Source organism: Odontesthes bonariensis, chromosome 5 (assembly GCF_027942865.1).
Source record: "Odontesthes bonariensis isolate fOdoBon6 chromosome 5, fOdoBon6.hap1, whole genome shotgun sequence".
Taxonomy (NCBI): Eukaryota; Metazoa; Chordata; class Actinopteri; order Atheriniformes; family Atherinopsidae; genus Odontesthes; species Odontesthes bonariensis.
Window position 1 is genome coordinate 39,190,119 of NC_134510.1, and position 17,020 is coordinate 39,207,138.

At 43.6% G+C, this 17,020-nt stretch overlaps 1 protein-coding gene across 2 annotated transcripts in view; it reads right to left on the reverse strand.

Moving 5' to 3' along the window:
• Window positions 1-854: 854 nt before the first annotated feature.
• LOC142380468 (uncharacterized) overlaps window positions 855-17,020 on the reverse strand; it is a 43,188-nt gene continuing 27,022 nt past the window's right edge. For both annotated transcript variants that reach the window (XM_075466349.1, XM_075466348.1), the window contains exons 22-25: window positions 13,025-13,072; window positions 12,862-12,909; window positions 3,200-3,234; window positions 855-3,079 (exon numbers count right to left, since the gene is read on the reverse strand). In XM_075466349.1, coding sequence (XP_075322464.1) covers window positions 2,804-3,079; window positions 3,200-3,234; window positions 12,862-12,909; window positions 13,025-13,072 — 407 coding nt within the window. In that variant the 3' untranslated portion in view covers window positions 855-2,803. The remainder of the gene's footprint in view (window positions 3,080-3,199; window positions 3,235-12,861; window positions 12,910-13,024; window positions 13,073-17,020) is intronic.

The following is a 17,020-nucleotide window of genomic DNA, read 5'->3' on the forward strand; positions in this document are numbered from 1 at the left end:
GCATAAAAACATATTTGGAGTATTTTCCACCAAATGTAGGTTTTAAAGGGGTGTACGCAGTCAGAGGCGGGCCTCCTCAGGGGGGCTCCAGCTGTTTTAATGTGACATCAGTCATCAGAGGAAGAAAGTTAATGTCACTGATGTGGCAGAAGAGCTCAGAGACATCAGTTCTGTGGGGAGGTGACGGTTTCCCCCAAAGTGAGAAAACAAACACATTAAATCCAGAATAAAGTCATATACACATCAATAGGATCTATGTATTCAGAGGAGTCAGGTTATTCCAGGCTGAAGACAAACCTATTTTCAGCTGCATTTGAATAAAGCTCCAAATCTGAAGCTCGAGTTTCAAAACTTAAAGGGATAGTTCGCCTCTTTTGACATGAAGCTGTGTAACATCCCATATCAGCAGCATCATTTCTGAACATCTTCTTACCCCCTGCTGCGTCCTGTGAGCAGAGTTCCAGCCTCGTTTTGGTGTTGATGAAGGTAGTCCGGCTAGTTGGCTGGGGTTTAAAAAATAAAGCCTTTTGCTTCTCAGAACAATATGCGTTCAACAGAGTAATACATTTGCATCACAAAATGGTTCTCCAGGAAAAAGTCAGACCTCACAATCTCTTGGCCCTATTTTCTCTCCCTTCGTATCACTGTCTGCTGCCGCCTGCCGACAGCCGCGCCTGTTACAGTGTTTGCTGCTCGGTCTACACAGCAGGCTGGTAAAAATAATCAGACCCGGCAACTTTAATCTTCTCACTTAGGGCAGACATGAACTCCCTCAGATAAAGTCTGTGAACCTCGAGGTTGGTACGTTTCCATAGGCGCTCAGTAATAAACAATCATTTAAAAAGTTTTCCCAAAAACAATTTATTATTTTCTTTTCTGGTGAAAGGTAGTTTCATATAACAGAGACATGTTAAATATTACTGTCACAGGAAATGATCATCATCTGAATTATTGAGCAGGTTTAGATTCTGCTCACTTTGGTATATTTAATCAGATACAGGCACCAAACACAGAATAAAAGGTGGGATTTATTTCTTCAAAACTTAACCAAACTCTCAACTCTGAGGTTATATGTTTTTTCTTTTACTTTGTAACAACTTTTTGTGGGTCTCCGTGCACTTTCAGGACCTCGGGTGGTTTCATCTGGCAGGAGCTCAGCTTTTAATGTCACATTTTACACATTTATCACATTCAAAAGGCAAAAAAGAAAACAGATTTCAGCAAATATTTATCTAACAGCTATCACCATGAAATTTACACAGATGATTACACCAACAAGAGTGATCAACTTTCAGATTTGAACTTAAAAAGAGGAGATTCTATAAACATGAACTAATTTCTAAGAACTTATTGAATGAACACAGGTTGTGAAGTAATAACATCTCTAAAGTGTAGCACCGGTTTTTGTTTTGTCTGCAGGTTCACCTCACAGTGTCAGAACTATAGATCTCCTGAATGATGAGCAGGAACAGCTCATTTTTATTCTCAGTTCCACCACAGGAGCATTTCATCCGTCTTAAAATTACATCTCCTGCAACAAAAAGACAATTCTGTGCATCATCAGAAGGACCCAAAACTCTTCTGAATGTCATGTAACAGGTAGGGTCAGTGGTCCCTTTCTGATTTCATGTCACCTCTTTTAATAAATCCAACCACACATTACTAGACACTTGACTCAATTAACTTTGTCAGAATAAAGTCTCTTTACTCTGGATTTTAGTTGGACTCTCTGTAGCCATACACTACATCCAGCAGGGCTCTGAGATCCAAGGACTCAGGTCAGCTGGTCCAGTCCAGAGTCCAGACTAAACATGGAGAAGCAGCATTTAGCTGTTATGCTGCAAACAAGTGGAACAAACTGCCAGTGGAGATTAAACTTTCACCAAATGGAGACATTTTTAAATCCAGGTTAAAAACATTTCTGTTCTCATGTGTCTATGCATGAAATCTGCACGATATCTTTGAATTTATCTGGACTGTTGCTGGTTTTTAAATTCATTTAAATGATTTTATTTGTTTCTCTTTATATTCTTTTATGTATTTTAATGCTTCTTCCACTCCCTGCTGCAATGCTTTTATTTTATGTGAAGCACTTTGAATTGTTCTGTACATGAAATGTGCTATATAAATAAATTTGATTTTGATTTGATTTGATTTGATCGAAAAGTAATTCCATCCACAAAAGTCAATAAGAGACTGCATCTAAGGAATGAAACAGTTAAATATCTGACTGTCAAAACGCATTCTTTACCTCGACCACACCCTGCAAACCAAGTTTTTATTTTAACCTCAAACAAGACATTAAAGCTATGGTTGGTAATCCTGTTCAGAAACACATTTTGTAATACTGGGTGAAATGGTCCGTCTATCCTGAGAGAAATCTATACAAGATGTATTTAGAGAAAGGGACGAAAATAATCAGACCTCTGTGTCAGCTGTAGGACTGAGAAAAAGCTGACCAATCCGAGATCAGCACCCCGCTGATCTCGGATTGGTCGCCTACAAAAAACCAATCAGATGCCTCTGCTTTCTGCCTACGCCCCCCTCTGTCGGCTCCCTCCTCCGCGCGAGTGGGACATGTCGGCAGAGTCCCAGCGTCAGATGCGCGTTCAAGTTTGTGGGGGCGTGGCTTTGGATGAAGCACTGACGGAATGGGGAGGGGGGGGTGGAGCTTAGAGGAGGGGCCACTTTCGAATCTTGCTAGCTCTCTAGGATTACCTACCATAGCTTTAAGGGAATAAATGACACCACTAAATTTGTCACTAAGGTTTTCCTTTTGCTTCTGGGACCGTTCACCTTTGGATCACGAGCTGCAGTCTGGCAACTTCTCCACCAGATCGTTCCTTTTCATTTTCTTAAAGACCTTCTTGGCCACCATCAAAGACTGATGTGTGTAGGCCCTCAGCATCAGATCCACCACGTCTAAAGTCTCTGCCTTCTCCAGTCTGCTTGCTGGGATTGGTGGGCAGCCTGAAAGAACTTTGTTCTTTAGGAACCACTTGAATTCTTGAAGCTCTTGTTTTTTCAGCTCTTCAAGCAGTTCCAAAAGCCGCTCTCCGTCTGTTTTGACTGTTGCTGCCTGAAGGATACCAGCCAAACAAGCACAGGCATATGGTTTGACCATAAATCACCAAAAAAAATGAAAATACTGAATTATTTTCTTCCGGTTTGTTCTTAAATGACAGCTGATGTTACTCACTTGCATCAGTGCAGGCAGCTGTTCACTTAGGTTCTCTGAGGAGAAAACAAATAAAAGATGACAGATTATGCTGATAAAGACTTATAATAAAAATGTATTTACAACAAAATGATCAATTAACCAACCAATCAATGCCTCTCTAGGACCAAACTCCATATTAGTGTAATACATTTTGAAGCTAATTCAGATGCTTTGCCGGATAAAATGACAAATCTTACAGATGCCAGGTCACACCAGTGGTTGCTTTTTAATGTTATTTTCATGGCAGAAGGCAATAAAATGTGTTGTGTTTGTACTCAGTCAACCATAGTGTGTGAGGGAAGAAACTCCACTCTTTAACAACAGTGGAATCTAGAACAACGTTTTTGTCCTAGATTCTAGATTTGTTTGATGTGAGCTAAGGTTTTTAAATCTGTGTTTGATGTTCTGTTTCTGGTCTGCCTGAGGCCGTCTTTAAGATTAGTCACTAGTCAAGGAGTAGACGAAGGCTGATAATTGATTGACTTGCGAACAGAAAAAGTTTGAAGGTGGAATCAATAAGCTTTTCAAGAAAACTCTGAAAAGTAAATTCCAGTTCTATAAGGGGCACATTTTAAATATATGTTTATATCATTTTATATTTTCTTTCCTCTTGCGTCATCTGTTGGGGCAGCAGCATCAGAACCAGGGACCTAAAAAGACTCAACAACCTGAGAAGGAAGGCTGGTTCTGTTCTGGGGACGGCTGTGGAACCTCTGGAGACAATAATGCAAAGAAGGATTTTGTATAAAATCAAGAGAATTATGGACAACGCTGAACATCCTCTCCATGAGACTGTTATCGGAAAACAGAGTCTCTTCAGTCAAAGGCTTCTTCAGTTTGGATGCAAAATTCAAATTCAAATTCAAAAGTACTTTATTTATCCCAGAGGGAAATTAAATGTTGATGTAGCTCAATTAAATCAAGGAGTTATTATAGATGCTGATGGCTGTGGGCAGGAAAGATTTCCTGTAGCGGTCCGTTTTGCATCCAAACTGAAGAAGCCTTTGACTGAAGAGACTCTGTTTTCCGATAACAGTCTCATGGAGAGGATGTTCAGGGTTGTCCATAATTCTCTTGATTTTATGCAAAATCCTTCTTTGCATTATTGTCTCCAGAGGTTCCACAGTCGTCCCCAGAACAGAACCAGCCTTCTTTATCAGGTTGTTGAGTCTTTTTAGGTCCCTGGTTCTGATGCTGCTGCCCCAACAGATGACGCAAGAGGAAATGACGCTCTCAACAACAGACTTGTAGAAGATCTGCAACATCTTGTTGCAAACCTTGAAGGACCTTAGCTTCCTCAAGAAGTACAGTCTGCTCTGTCCTTTCTTGTAGATGGCTTCACTGTTGTGTCTCCAGTCCAGTCTGTTGTCCACATGAACACCAAGGTATTTATATTCCTCAACCACCTCCACTTCTTCTCCCATGATGGAAACAGGGTTTGATCTGACCCTGTTTCTCCTGAAATCTACAATCATCTCCTTTGTTTTGTTAACATTCAAGATGAGATGATTGTTCCCACACCATGCCACAAAGCGGTCCACCAGCTCTCTGTACTCAGCTTCTTGTCCATCTCTGATACACCCGACAACTGCAGAGTCATCTGAATATTTCTGTAGATGACAGGAGTCTGACTTGTACTGGAAGTCTGAAGTGTACAGAGTGAAAAGGAATGGTGAGAGTACAGTCCCCTGTGGTGCTCCTGTGCTGCTGATCACCTGGTTAGACACACAATTCTTCAGTCTGACAAACTGTGGTCTGTTTGTCAGGTAGTCATTAATCCAGGTGATTGTTGAGGCCTCCACCTGAGGCTACGTGCCAACGACAACGATAACGACAGATAAACGCAGAACATTTCGACAGATGTGCCTATCTTTCACACGGCGACGGCGTTTTTAGGAGTTCAAAACGGAGAAAACGCAAACGCCCTCCAGAGTGGAGATCTTGAAAACGATCCAACCTCTCATCGCCGTATGAACAGTTCAAAACGCAGAAGTGCGTTTTTTGCACACGTTTCTTTCTGCACGCGCATCTGGAAGCAGCCAACTGACGTTCTAGCGGCAAATTTGAGCCTGGTATATGAGAACAATATGGATGAACGTTTAGCAGTAGCCGCGTTAAATACCATGAATGAATCATGCCAACAAATAAATGGCGAGACTCTTGACCGAGAGTCACTTACATCATATGAGACGATACCAGCGTATATTGGACATTATTAACGCACCGGAGGAGACCCGACGAAGTGAGAGACGAGTGTGGACGAGGCCAGGGAGAAGCTCCGAATGGTGGGATAACTTGCATACTACATCGGCAAACTGCCAGTTTTATGAGTTTTATACGTTTTCACTGTTCCCATGGATGGACAGATATCCAACCCCAAAACGCTCGTGTGAACGCAGATAAATTGTGGAGAAAAAAACGGACATCTGCGTTTATGCTTCAGAGCGTTGTCGTGGGCACGTAGCCTGAGTCTTCTGGAGTTTTAGACGAAGCTGATCAGGCTGGATTGTGTTAAATGCACTGGAGAAATCAAAGAACATGATCCTCACAGTGCTGCCTGCTTTGTCCAGATGACAGTGGGTTTGTTGAAGCAGGTGTATGACTCCAACTCCAACTCCATGGCGATAAGCAAACTGCAGGGGGTCCTGATATGTGCTGGTTTGCTTACACAGGTGGGTCAACAGGAGTCTCTCCAGGACCTTCATGATGTGGGATGTCAGGGCAACAGGTCTGTAGTCATTGATGACTGAAGGATGAGTTTTCTTTGGTACCGGAACCAGACAGGATGTCTTCCACAACAGTGGTACCTTCTCTTGGGTCAAGCTAAGGTTGAAAATGTGTTGCAGAATCCCACAGAGCTGCTCTGCACAGGCTTTCAGGACTCGGGGGCTGACACCATCTGGACCTGCAGCCTTGTTCCGGTTCAGTCTTTCCAACTGCCTCTTCACCTGACTTATAGAAACAGAAAAGTGGGAGGGGGAGGCAAAGGGGACAGCAGCATCTCCTGATTGGGTTGAAGACAAACTAGTGGAAGCAGAAGAATCCATGACTGAGGTGGAGGTGGAGATGTTACAGGAAAGCTGTGGGTCAGAGGAGGGTGGGATGTCTCTTTGGCTGGGAACAGGAGGGGAGGATGGTGAACTTGTTCCTGAACTGAACCTGTTGAAGAATGTGTTCAGCTCATTTGCTCTGTCCAGACTTCCATCCATCCGATCCTCCCTCTGCTTGAGGCCTGTGATCTTCTTCATTCCTGACCACACATCTCTGATATTGTTCCTCTGCAGTTTACTCTCAAGCTTCTTTCTATACACCTCCTTGCTCTCTCTGATCTTGACTTTGAGCTGCTTCTGTATACTCCTCAGTAACTCCCTGTCTCGCTCCCTAAAGGCTCTTTTTTTCTTGTTCAATAGTTCCTTTAGCTCACTGGTGATCCAGGGTTTGTTATTAGGGAAGCATCTCACTGTTCTGGTGGGGATGGTGTTGTCCACACAGAAGTTTATATAGTCAGTCACACACTCAGTCATGGCATTAATGTCCTCTCCATGTGGCTTACAAAGAGAAATCCAATCGGTTGCATCGAAACAACCCTGTAAGGCTTCTTCAGCTTCATGTGACCACTTTCTAACAGTCCTTTTTGTGACAGGTAGTCTCTGGACAAGGGGTTTATATGCTGAACAGAGAAAAACAAGGTTGTGATCCGATTTACCCAGGGGAGGTCTTGATTTGGAAATGTATGAATCCTTGACATTTGTGTAAAACAAATCCAATGTCTTGTTTTCTCTGGTAGATTTGAATTTGAATATCTGCTTAGAACTCTTTGGAGTTATCCGAGACCTCAGTATAAAGACATTTTGAGAAGAAAATTCAAATTCGTTCATGAATTGGCCACAGGAGCTATTATAAAGAGGTCACAGGGAGGCTGATAAAGTACACGTCAGCGTCTGTTGCTTTGGTCCTTAGAGACCATATCACAAGGCTTATAGAGAAAAACACATTTTGTATTTCATATATTACCTACACCAATATCTCCTGAAAAATTTTAAGTCTAAATGAAAGAAATTGATAATTTAAAACTGTGAGGATTTGAACGGTGACTGACAAAACTCTGACTGACTTGGGGTGTGTGTAACTGGGTTGTCTCTGTCTTTGTCTCTGTCATTGTGTGTGAAATCCTGCTGTGTTATGGGAATCTGAAAAAGTTATTTTGTGTAAAAAAAAAAAAAAAAAAAAAATCAAGAGTTCCAACAAGATTCATCTCATCCCTGACTCTCTGCATTTTGAGTCCTTATTATTATTATCTATGAGTAAAACACACACACATAGCTTTGGTGAATATAATCGAAGTTCCATACACATTCGCGCATAGAGTTAACACAACGTCTTACATATATAATCTTAGGCTAAATAAAAGATAAAGTGAGTGCAGAGCCACTCAGATTTGCTTCATTGTTATAATTGCCCCAGTGATAGTTGTTGAAATAAGGTGTTGCTACAGTGATGAGCTGTGAGTTTTAAATGCTGTGTGTTGATTTCTTTAAACGTTGTGAAGCTTTATTGAGGGCGTCCTATTATTATTGAATTCTTTCCAGGACCACTGTGATTGTTTTGGGTTTTTAAATTCTGTTTTCAACAGGCTAGTTGGAGGTGTTTGGGTTTCAGGAGGGAGAGCGAGGTGCTGCGGGTGCACGCCGGGTGTCCGCCGTTTGTCCTTGACAGTCTTATGCTGTGTCCACTCTCACAAATGTTTGTGTGTAATCACATTTTCTTTCCTCTTTTTCTCCAGAGCACTTTATGGTTGAACTGTAATACTTATTAGTGTTCTTTAGGTAATGTGCTAATTCCAGAGTTGTTATCAGTCGAGTAAATGAGGGTTTCGCGATTCTTAGGAGAGAGGTTCTGCTTCTAAGCCATTTGTTTGTCACACCATTCGACGTGATTTTTGACATTCCTGATAAAGAAAGTTTTTCGCTTATGCATCGTTTCTGTATTTTGTGTTTTGTATTTCTCCCTGTCCACAGCGTGTTAAATTGTATTTCTTTCTCTTTCTTAAATTGTTACGAAGTGTGACAAAGCGCCATTTTGAGTTGAAGAATAGGGTGTGTTTCAATTGTTATGTCTTGTTAATAAGATTACAGATTGGGAGGAGTTAATAAGAGCCTGGGAGGCAGGCTTAGAGGTGTGTTCATATTTTATTGGTCAAAATTTTCATATGTTATTGGTCAGAATTTACGTAGCTGTGACGTGCATTGTATCATCTGGATTGGTGGAGAGACATTATGTATGGATCTGATCGGAAGCATCTGGGTAGAGCAAAAGTTGGGGCAACGCCTTTGGTTTGAAGATGTTAAGATTTCTGACACTAATGAGCATCCAGGTGTGCCGACGGCATCGGTTCAGGAGAACAAAGCCTGGAGATGTTGGAAGGGATCCCACAAACAGGAGAGGCTGGAAGGGTCCCGTGATGGAGCCACCCCGCAGGGAAGTAGCCAGCCTGGGTCAGATGAGTATGATGCAACAATACACACCCACTCAGACCATGCCACGCCACAAACTTTGCCAGCAATACACACTAGAGCTAGTCGTGAAGAGGTTTCTGTTGAGTTTGCATTTAAGTTCATGGGAATAAAGGATGGTGAGGAAGTGTGAGGAGGTGTGGATCATGGGTCCGGAGGAGGAGACGACCAAATCACCGCCTCTGGACGCCACAACTAAGGGGCAATCTGGTAAGATCATGTTGTCCTCGGGTCAGAAGAAGTTGTTCACAATGGTTGTAAGGATAGAAAGATTTCTCGTGGAAGTCTAGGGGGACTTGATACCATTAGCACTACAGGACAGAATAATCATGTTAATCCAAGAACAGACGGAGTGTACATGCAGAGGGAGACAGGAAAACAGTGTAACTGTGGAAGATGGTTTAAGGCAGATAGATGGGCATGGTACACTACAAGAAAACTGACAGCGACGGAGTGTCTCATATGCGCAGACGCTCCAGGAGCATTGCCTGTTGTTGTTCCAGAACCACACACCTTCAGGGACTGTGCGGTGGGCCAGCAACGGGAGTGCAGAGAAGGTAGGTTTACACCGCAGAAGGATAAATGGTTATTGTTTAAGCTTCCTATGTGTGGTATTAAGTGCAGATTGATGTTTGGGCCAAATAAATTACTTATTTGTTTTCAAAAAGGGCCATGAATTGGAGTCTTCTTGTGCTGAATTTAATCTTAGTACAACACAGGATGGGCCTCCTACTGATTATAAAGTAGACCACGATAGTGAGTTTGAATGCTTTACAAGTGATGGATTTAATAATGTCAGTGGAACTCACGTAGGTAACACTACTGTTAAATGCAATGTCACATGGGCTTTATCTTGGTTTCCACACGCAAATATGAAACCAATATTTATCAGGACACCTGTGTGGTTTGAAAATCCGGTTCCTTTGGATCGAAAATGTGGAAATATAGAAATGACAATTCTAACTCTATATCTTTTTGGGGATCAGACACACCCGATGGCTGATAGTTACTGGATGTGTGGAGATGATGTTTTGTTAAATGTGTTACCCAACAGGTGGATAGGTCTTTGTGCACTTGTGAGGATGAAGACATCGATGTTAGTGTATGACAAGGTAATCGAGATGCTAGGAGTGGATAAGCACGTTTACTTGGATGCAATAGGGCAGCCGAGAGGGATTCCTTTTGAGTTCAAAGCACACAGTGAGATCGCAGCTGGATTTGAGTCTATTTTGCCGTGGATCACAATTAACAAAATGTGGAGTGGATTGTTCTTAACTACACGAGTGAAGGGCTTGCAGCTTTAAATCAGAGAACTGAAAGAGGAGCTGAAGAGTGATGCTGGTGGGAGGGAATGGTGGTGGACTGGTCTGGATGGGATTTTGGGATAAGGGGGAGCAATGACAGTTAAAGCGGGTATAGCTATATTGTTGATATCGATAATGATCTCCCTATTGGTGTGTTGCATTATACCCATTCTGAGAAGGTGGTTGCTGCAAGTGATGTTCAAACGAACAGTGGAAGAAACCAGGAGGCAGATGACCATGCGAGACCAGGTCTGAGGACCAACGCATGGGAGAGCGGGTCAACGAATGAAGCTTATCAATGGACGGTTCACAAGATTCTTTCCTCGGGTGTGGAACCAAGTATAGCCTGACAGGGAGAGGAAATGGTAAAGACCTCTTTCATGGGAGCGAAGTACTAGCAACCTCTCCTCCCAGAGTTAGCTTAGCAGTTCCAGACCCAGCCGGACGGATGTTCGGCCAGAAGCAGACGACGCAAGAGTACGGGAGATGGGACGGGACTGGAAGAGCTGCATTACATTGCATTATTTTACTCTTGTTGTTTGATCATTCATAATTTTCTGTATTGTACTTGGTACAAAACTGTGATTTATTCATTTGATGATGCTTGTGTATTCATTCTATGTTTATTATCAATCAGAACTAATCACTCATATGTCCATTGCCAGTTGTGTCAGTCAACTGTTCGGAGTGCGACCGTTGGTACTGAAAGAGTAATTCAGTGGTCGGTCGCCAAGTGGGGTGGGGCCGTAGGAGAGTTTTCCCAAGATAAGAACGTGAGTTACGGAAGTAGCAGCCGGTGGGTTTTTCCGCTCCTATGCACTGCGAACAGTGGACAGGTGTGATGGCAATGTTAAAAATTTGTATTATTGTTGAATTCAGTATCATTTAATGTGATTTGGGTACATATATATTCCTTTTCATTTATTCAATATGTTCCCTTTGACTTAGAATGTAGAATTATTCGAATAATTTAGTGTTGATTATGTTAATTAATTATTAATTAATTATGTGGGATGATTTTCTTTCCTTTTAGATTATTTCTTTATTAAATCACTGATAAGTGATTTCAGGGGGGACTATGTGGGAGAGAACTGTCATGACATGGCCTAATTACATCGTGTGCTTTGTTGTTCGGTTCATATGAATATTGTTTAAGATTAGAATGAGCTTGTTTACAATAATGGCGAAAGCCAGGCGCCTCCAGAGAGATTGGGGCTTGAGCCACGTACGCATTGTATGATACAGAACGGTATAAAGGAGTGTCACAAATTGAGGTCAGAGGGAATTTTCCGGACATCTGTATGCACATGTTTCTGTGACGGTTTGTTCAAATAAAACTTCCCCATGAGAGGCTGACCGCGGCGGATTCGACTCCTTTTCTCCACAACACTGCCAGTTTGGGAGGCAGAGCCTTCAGTTATCAGGCCCCTCTCTGTGGAACCAGCTGCCAGTTTGGGAGGCAGAGCCTTCAGTTATCAGGCCCCTCTCTGTGGAACCAGCTGCCAGTTTGGGAGGCAGAGCCTTCAGTTATCAGGCCCCTCTCTGATGGAACCAGCTGCCAGTTTGGGAGGCAGAGCCTTCAGTTATCAGGCCCCTCTCTGTGGAACCAGCTGCCAGTTTAGGAGGCAGAGCCTTCAGTTATCAGGCCCCTCTCTGTGGAACCAGTTGCCAGTTTGGGAGGCGGAGCCTTCAGTTATCAGGCCCCTCTCTGTGGAACCAGCTGCCAGTTTGGGAGGCAGAGCCTTCAGTTATCAGGCCCCTCTCTGTGGAACCAGCTGCCAGTTTGGGAGGCAGAGCCTTCAGTTATCAGGCCCCTCTCTGTGGAACCAGTTGCCAGTTTGGGAGGCGGAGCCTTCAGTTATCAGGCCCCTCTCTGTGGAACCAGCTGCCAGTTTGGGAGGTAGAGCTTTCAGTTATCAGGCCCCTCTCTGTGGAACCAGCTGCCAGTTTGGGAGGCAGAGCCTTCAGTTATCAGGCCCCTCTCTATGGAACCAGCTGCCAGTTTGGGAGGTAGAGCTTTCAGTTATCAGGCCCCTCTCTGTGGAACCAAACTTTCCTTTCTGATAAAGCTTATAGTTAGGGATGGCTCAGGTGACCCTGAAACATCCCATAGTTAAGCTGCTATAGGCCCAGACTGCTGGGGGGCCTCATCTGTCACACCTTTCCTCACTTTACTCTCTTTTTCCCCTGTTTAATTTCTCAAATGATATTATGTACATGTGACATTATTGTGGTCATTAACTCGTGTTTTCCTGTTCCAAAAGGTATCCTTTGAATGGTGTTACAGTGGGTTTTTCCCTCTTTTCTGTCTTCTCAAACCCCAGCAGGTGGAGGCGGATGGCCACCCTTCCTGGTTCTGGTTCTGCCAGAGGTTTCTTCCTGTTCAAAGGGAGTCGTTTCTCTCCACAGTCGCCTCAGGCACGCTCAGGACGGGAGATTGGACTGAAGACGAGTTTCGGTGCAATCTGTTGGTTTCCTTAGCTGGGAAAGTGTTTTGGAATTTGGCGCTATATAAATGAACTGAATTTAATTTAATTTAATTGATGGTCACAGTCAGCGTGAGAAGGATTCAGTCGCTCAGAAGGGTTTTATTTTGATCCATTTGAACACGATCTGATTTTGTAGCCTTTTTCCAGCCTGACCAACATGAACGACTTGTTTTCTGAGCTCCTTTAAACTCTCCTCTCTTCATACCACGACACCCTTCTGCAAACGTGTTTTGAAAGTCAGGCTTTTTCAGATCCCCGTCACTTCCACCCATTAAATTTAGTTTAATGATCAGATCCTGGAGCAGTGACAATGAGGAGCCCATCAGTGCACCTACCTTCTGCCTCTGTCTTTCCTCCAGCTGCTTCAGCTAAGGCTCTCCCAACTGAAGCGAAGGAAGAGAAAAGTGTGTTCATTTACTGCATCCCTGGTACAAAAAGACGAGCCAGATCAGACTCTTTATGAGCTGGACTTTGATCAGTCAGAAGCTGATAACTTACCATCAGCCATGCTGCTGATGCCTGTGGCTCCTCCTGAGGACCCTGCAGCTGAAAGCAAAAGATAAAACACTTCACCAATGTTTTCCTCTTCCTTACTGCGTCAGGTCATTCAGATCCATCAGACAGGCTTCCACATGCAGATATGTAATCAGTAGGATTGATGTATCAGCATTAATCAGCAGACAGAATCTGTTCTGCAGCTTCAGACGGCTGCAGAGGTTTAATGAACCCAAACAGCATCAGCAAACTGAAAACAACTCTAACACACAGGCTGATTTTACTAACATTCCTACTTTAACCACATGATATATCAAAGCAGACATGCTCTCATCTCCAGGTGTTTCACTGAAAAGTTGAATTATTATTTGACTACATTTGCTTTTTGGTTTGATTCGTTGTGTTGTTGCTTTCATTTTGCTTCCAGTTTGTTGCCAACATGGTTCTGAGACGTCAAGTCACCAAATATCAACGCCTCCTTTTCCCTGCCTCATCTCAATGACCATTTTACTGTTTGTGTCTTCTCATGTAAAGCAAAAGAAAACTAAACCTCACAAGAAAATCCTGACTAACGTTCATCCGACTGGTTTGAGCCGACGTCCCAACAATCCAACTTTATTTGTTAAGCACTTTAAAAGAGCCACATTGGACCAAAGTGCTGTACAGGATGAATTAAAACATAAGAAATAAAAGGTTCATAAGAAATGGCAACAAAATAAAATAAAAGCCAAGTGTTAAAAACAGACACATCTGGAATATCTGGCGACTCTTTGTCGACCCTTCTACCTGCCCAGGGACTTTACTTCGGCCATCATTGTTTATATCCCACCACACGCAGATACAGACACCGCTCTCTGCATGACACCATTAACATCCCAGCAAACACCGGGACACCGCCCTCATCATGGCCGGGGACTTTTATTTATCTTTAGGGCTGGGCCAGTTAACTCGTTATTATTGTAAAAGTCTGTTGCTCACAGGCTTTTATTTTGTAAAAGTCTGTCGCTCACAGGCTTTTATTTTGTAAAAGTCTGTTGCTCACAGGCTTTTATTTTGTAAAAGTCTGTTGCTCACAGGCTTTTATTCTGTAAAAGTCTGCTGCTGTCTGCTGTGGAACAGGAAAAGAAAGTAATCGGCGGATCCACCAAACATGGAGAAGGGTACGGAACTTTTACTCGGCCATTTTCATTTTAAAGTTCTTCCAGACGGCGGAGTCGACAGAACCAAAGTCATCTGTAAACACTGCCAAGTTGAATTGTCTTCTCAGCGTAGTAGTTCCAGTCTAAAATATCACTTAAAGGCAAAACACACAACTGATAGCAGCAAGTCATTCAAGGAAACAGACAGTGGAGCGAGGCTTCTACATAAAAACTACAGAAAGATGCTGATGTTAAAAGTGTGTTTGCACAACAAATGTTATGGCACTTTCATTCATATGGCAGCACATTTAAAACTAGAAATGCACTCAGAGAGTGCAGACCTCCGCCAATGAAGCTTTGTTTTATAAGCGCATTTTTTTTATCCACCCATATATTGTACTGAATGGTCTGAAACGATTAACGTCGTAATCCACCACGTCCGAGAGAAAGCGATGCGTCTGCTTAAACTTGTGCATAGATTCAGCTGGCTCGTGGTCCGATTGAAAAGGTTTACAAAGTTAAGATGCTATCTTTCAGATGCGACTTCTCAGAAACGGCTTAAGCCTGGTTTATAGTCGGTAACGCAAGACGCAAAGCAAGACGCAAGAAGAAACGCAAGCCCTTGCGCGGTTGCAAGCCCCCCCTTGCGTGCTTGCGTGTCACCCTTAATTTTCTAAACTTCACGCAAGAGACGCAAGCCTACTACTTGAAAACGGCATACTCATCGATCTGACAGTATGCAGAGCGTTTACACACAGTGCACTTCACTCCTCCTGCCCGAGCCGAAATCAGCCGGCCTGAAAAGCTGATTTCCCTTAAGCTATAAACTCTGTAAATATATAACTTTAGCAACATTTGAAACATTTTCAGGCGAGAAAGTAGTCGTTTAGACCCCCAAGGTGTTGAAAATCTGACAAAATACCGGCTGTTTACAAGAAGAAGAAGAAGCATGAATCCACTCGAAGAGGTCCTGGCGGTGAATTTCCTTTCATCGTAGTAGGCTTGTCATTGAAAAAACCCGCTACTCCACCTACTGTCCTGGCGGTGAATCGCCACGCAGCACACGCAAGCGCCGGCAAAGCTAAATGAAGTATAAACGTCTCGAGCCATTAACATACGCGCAAGACGCAAGCGCAAGGGCAGTTAAAAGAAGTATAACTCAGCCTAAAGACGGCTTCCATTTGTGTTTACCTTCCCCCCTGCGCAGTTAAGGCTGATTCATACTCGGCGCAACCTCGCTTTGACCCATTCATACTAGCTGGTCGCAAATGGCGCAAACGGTCACGTGTCCCAAAATTCCGCCACGCCCCCCAGCGCAAGCTAGAAAATCCTCGCGCGGCGCGAGGGCGCGCACACAACTTTTTTTGTGACTTCGCGCGCGCTCCACCGGAAACAGCTGACCAAGAAAAAGAAAAAATGAACACTGCAGAGACCACGGTGACCGAGGGGATGCGCCTCTACAAACATCTGTACGACACGTCTATGAAGTTACACTGGGACAACGTTTGACAAAGTTCGTCTTGTTGCAAAGGACGAACAATCCACCATCTTTTCTGTTTTTGCCGCAGCCGCTTAGCTCTGAGATACATATACAGTTCTACACCCAGAGTAAATTCATTCCGCATCAGATGTGCCAGCCTCTGCTGACGTGACACCACAGGTGGCATTGTGTATGCTTTCTTCGTATGCTTTTCAGCTTGTTTCCTCAACAGTGACGCTCGCTGGTCTGGAGAGAACTGCAAATGTGACGCATTCGCGGCGCAAACTGCGCTTATGAGCTGAAGGAACTGTGAAGGGGCTGGCGCTTTCGATGACGTCATTAATGGTTCTCGAGCCAGAACAGTTGCGCGTTTGCGCCGAGTATGAATCAGCCTTAAGTGTAAGCTTTCCACCTGCGCACCCCCTCCTACCCCTCCCTCAACGACAACGAAACAACCAAGCCAAGCCACCTTGTGGCAGGTCGCAAGATTGCAGCGAACAGACGAACAGACGAACATCCAGACCAACAGACAAACTCGGGCGATCACATAACCTCCTTGGCGGAGGTAATAAAACTAAATGCTAAAAGCTATACACTACTTTTGGATTCATTTTTGGATTTTGCGTACAAATGCGATTAATCGTGATTAATCAGGGAAATCATGTGATTAATTAGATTAAACATTTTAATCGTTGCCCAGCCCTAGTTATTTTATTTATTTATAAGGCAAAGGTTATGCCGAACTGCTTCCAGCATGTGACATGCCCAACCTGTGGTGTTAACACGCTGGACCACCGCTAAAATACCCTCCATAAAGACGGCTACAAAGCCACAGCGATGCCGGCTTTCCACGCTGCCATCTTCCTCGTGCCGGAGCATAAACAGAAGCTTAGGGCGGTTGCTCCGGTTACCAGGGAGGTCAGCGGTTGGTCCGCCCAATCAGAGGCCACGCTGCAGGACGCGCTGAGTGACGTCAGTCTGTTTACGGAAGTGGCGACGGCTAAGCTGATGGATGACTGCGTAGACCTTCCCTAATCAGAAACCGTGGGTCGATGGAAAACTCCGCGGGGCTCTGAAGGCTCGAATAAAGGAGAGCAGAGCAGCTGGCCCACTCCACTGTCCCTCCCCGCTTCAATTCAATTCAATTCAGTTTTATTTATAAAGCGCCAAACTACAACAAATGTCATCTCAAGGCACTTAAATAGTTTAGTTCAATTCAAGCCGATTGGAGTCCAATTCATTGTAATCATAATTACAGCGGAGAGGCTGAGGAAGAGTTTCTTCCCTCAGGCCACCGGGACACTGAACCTTCAACCCACACTTTACTCTGTATATTTGTATTACTATTATTATTATTATTATTATTATTATTATTATGTG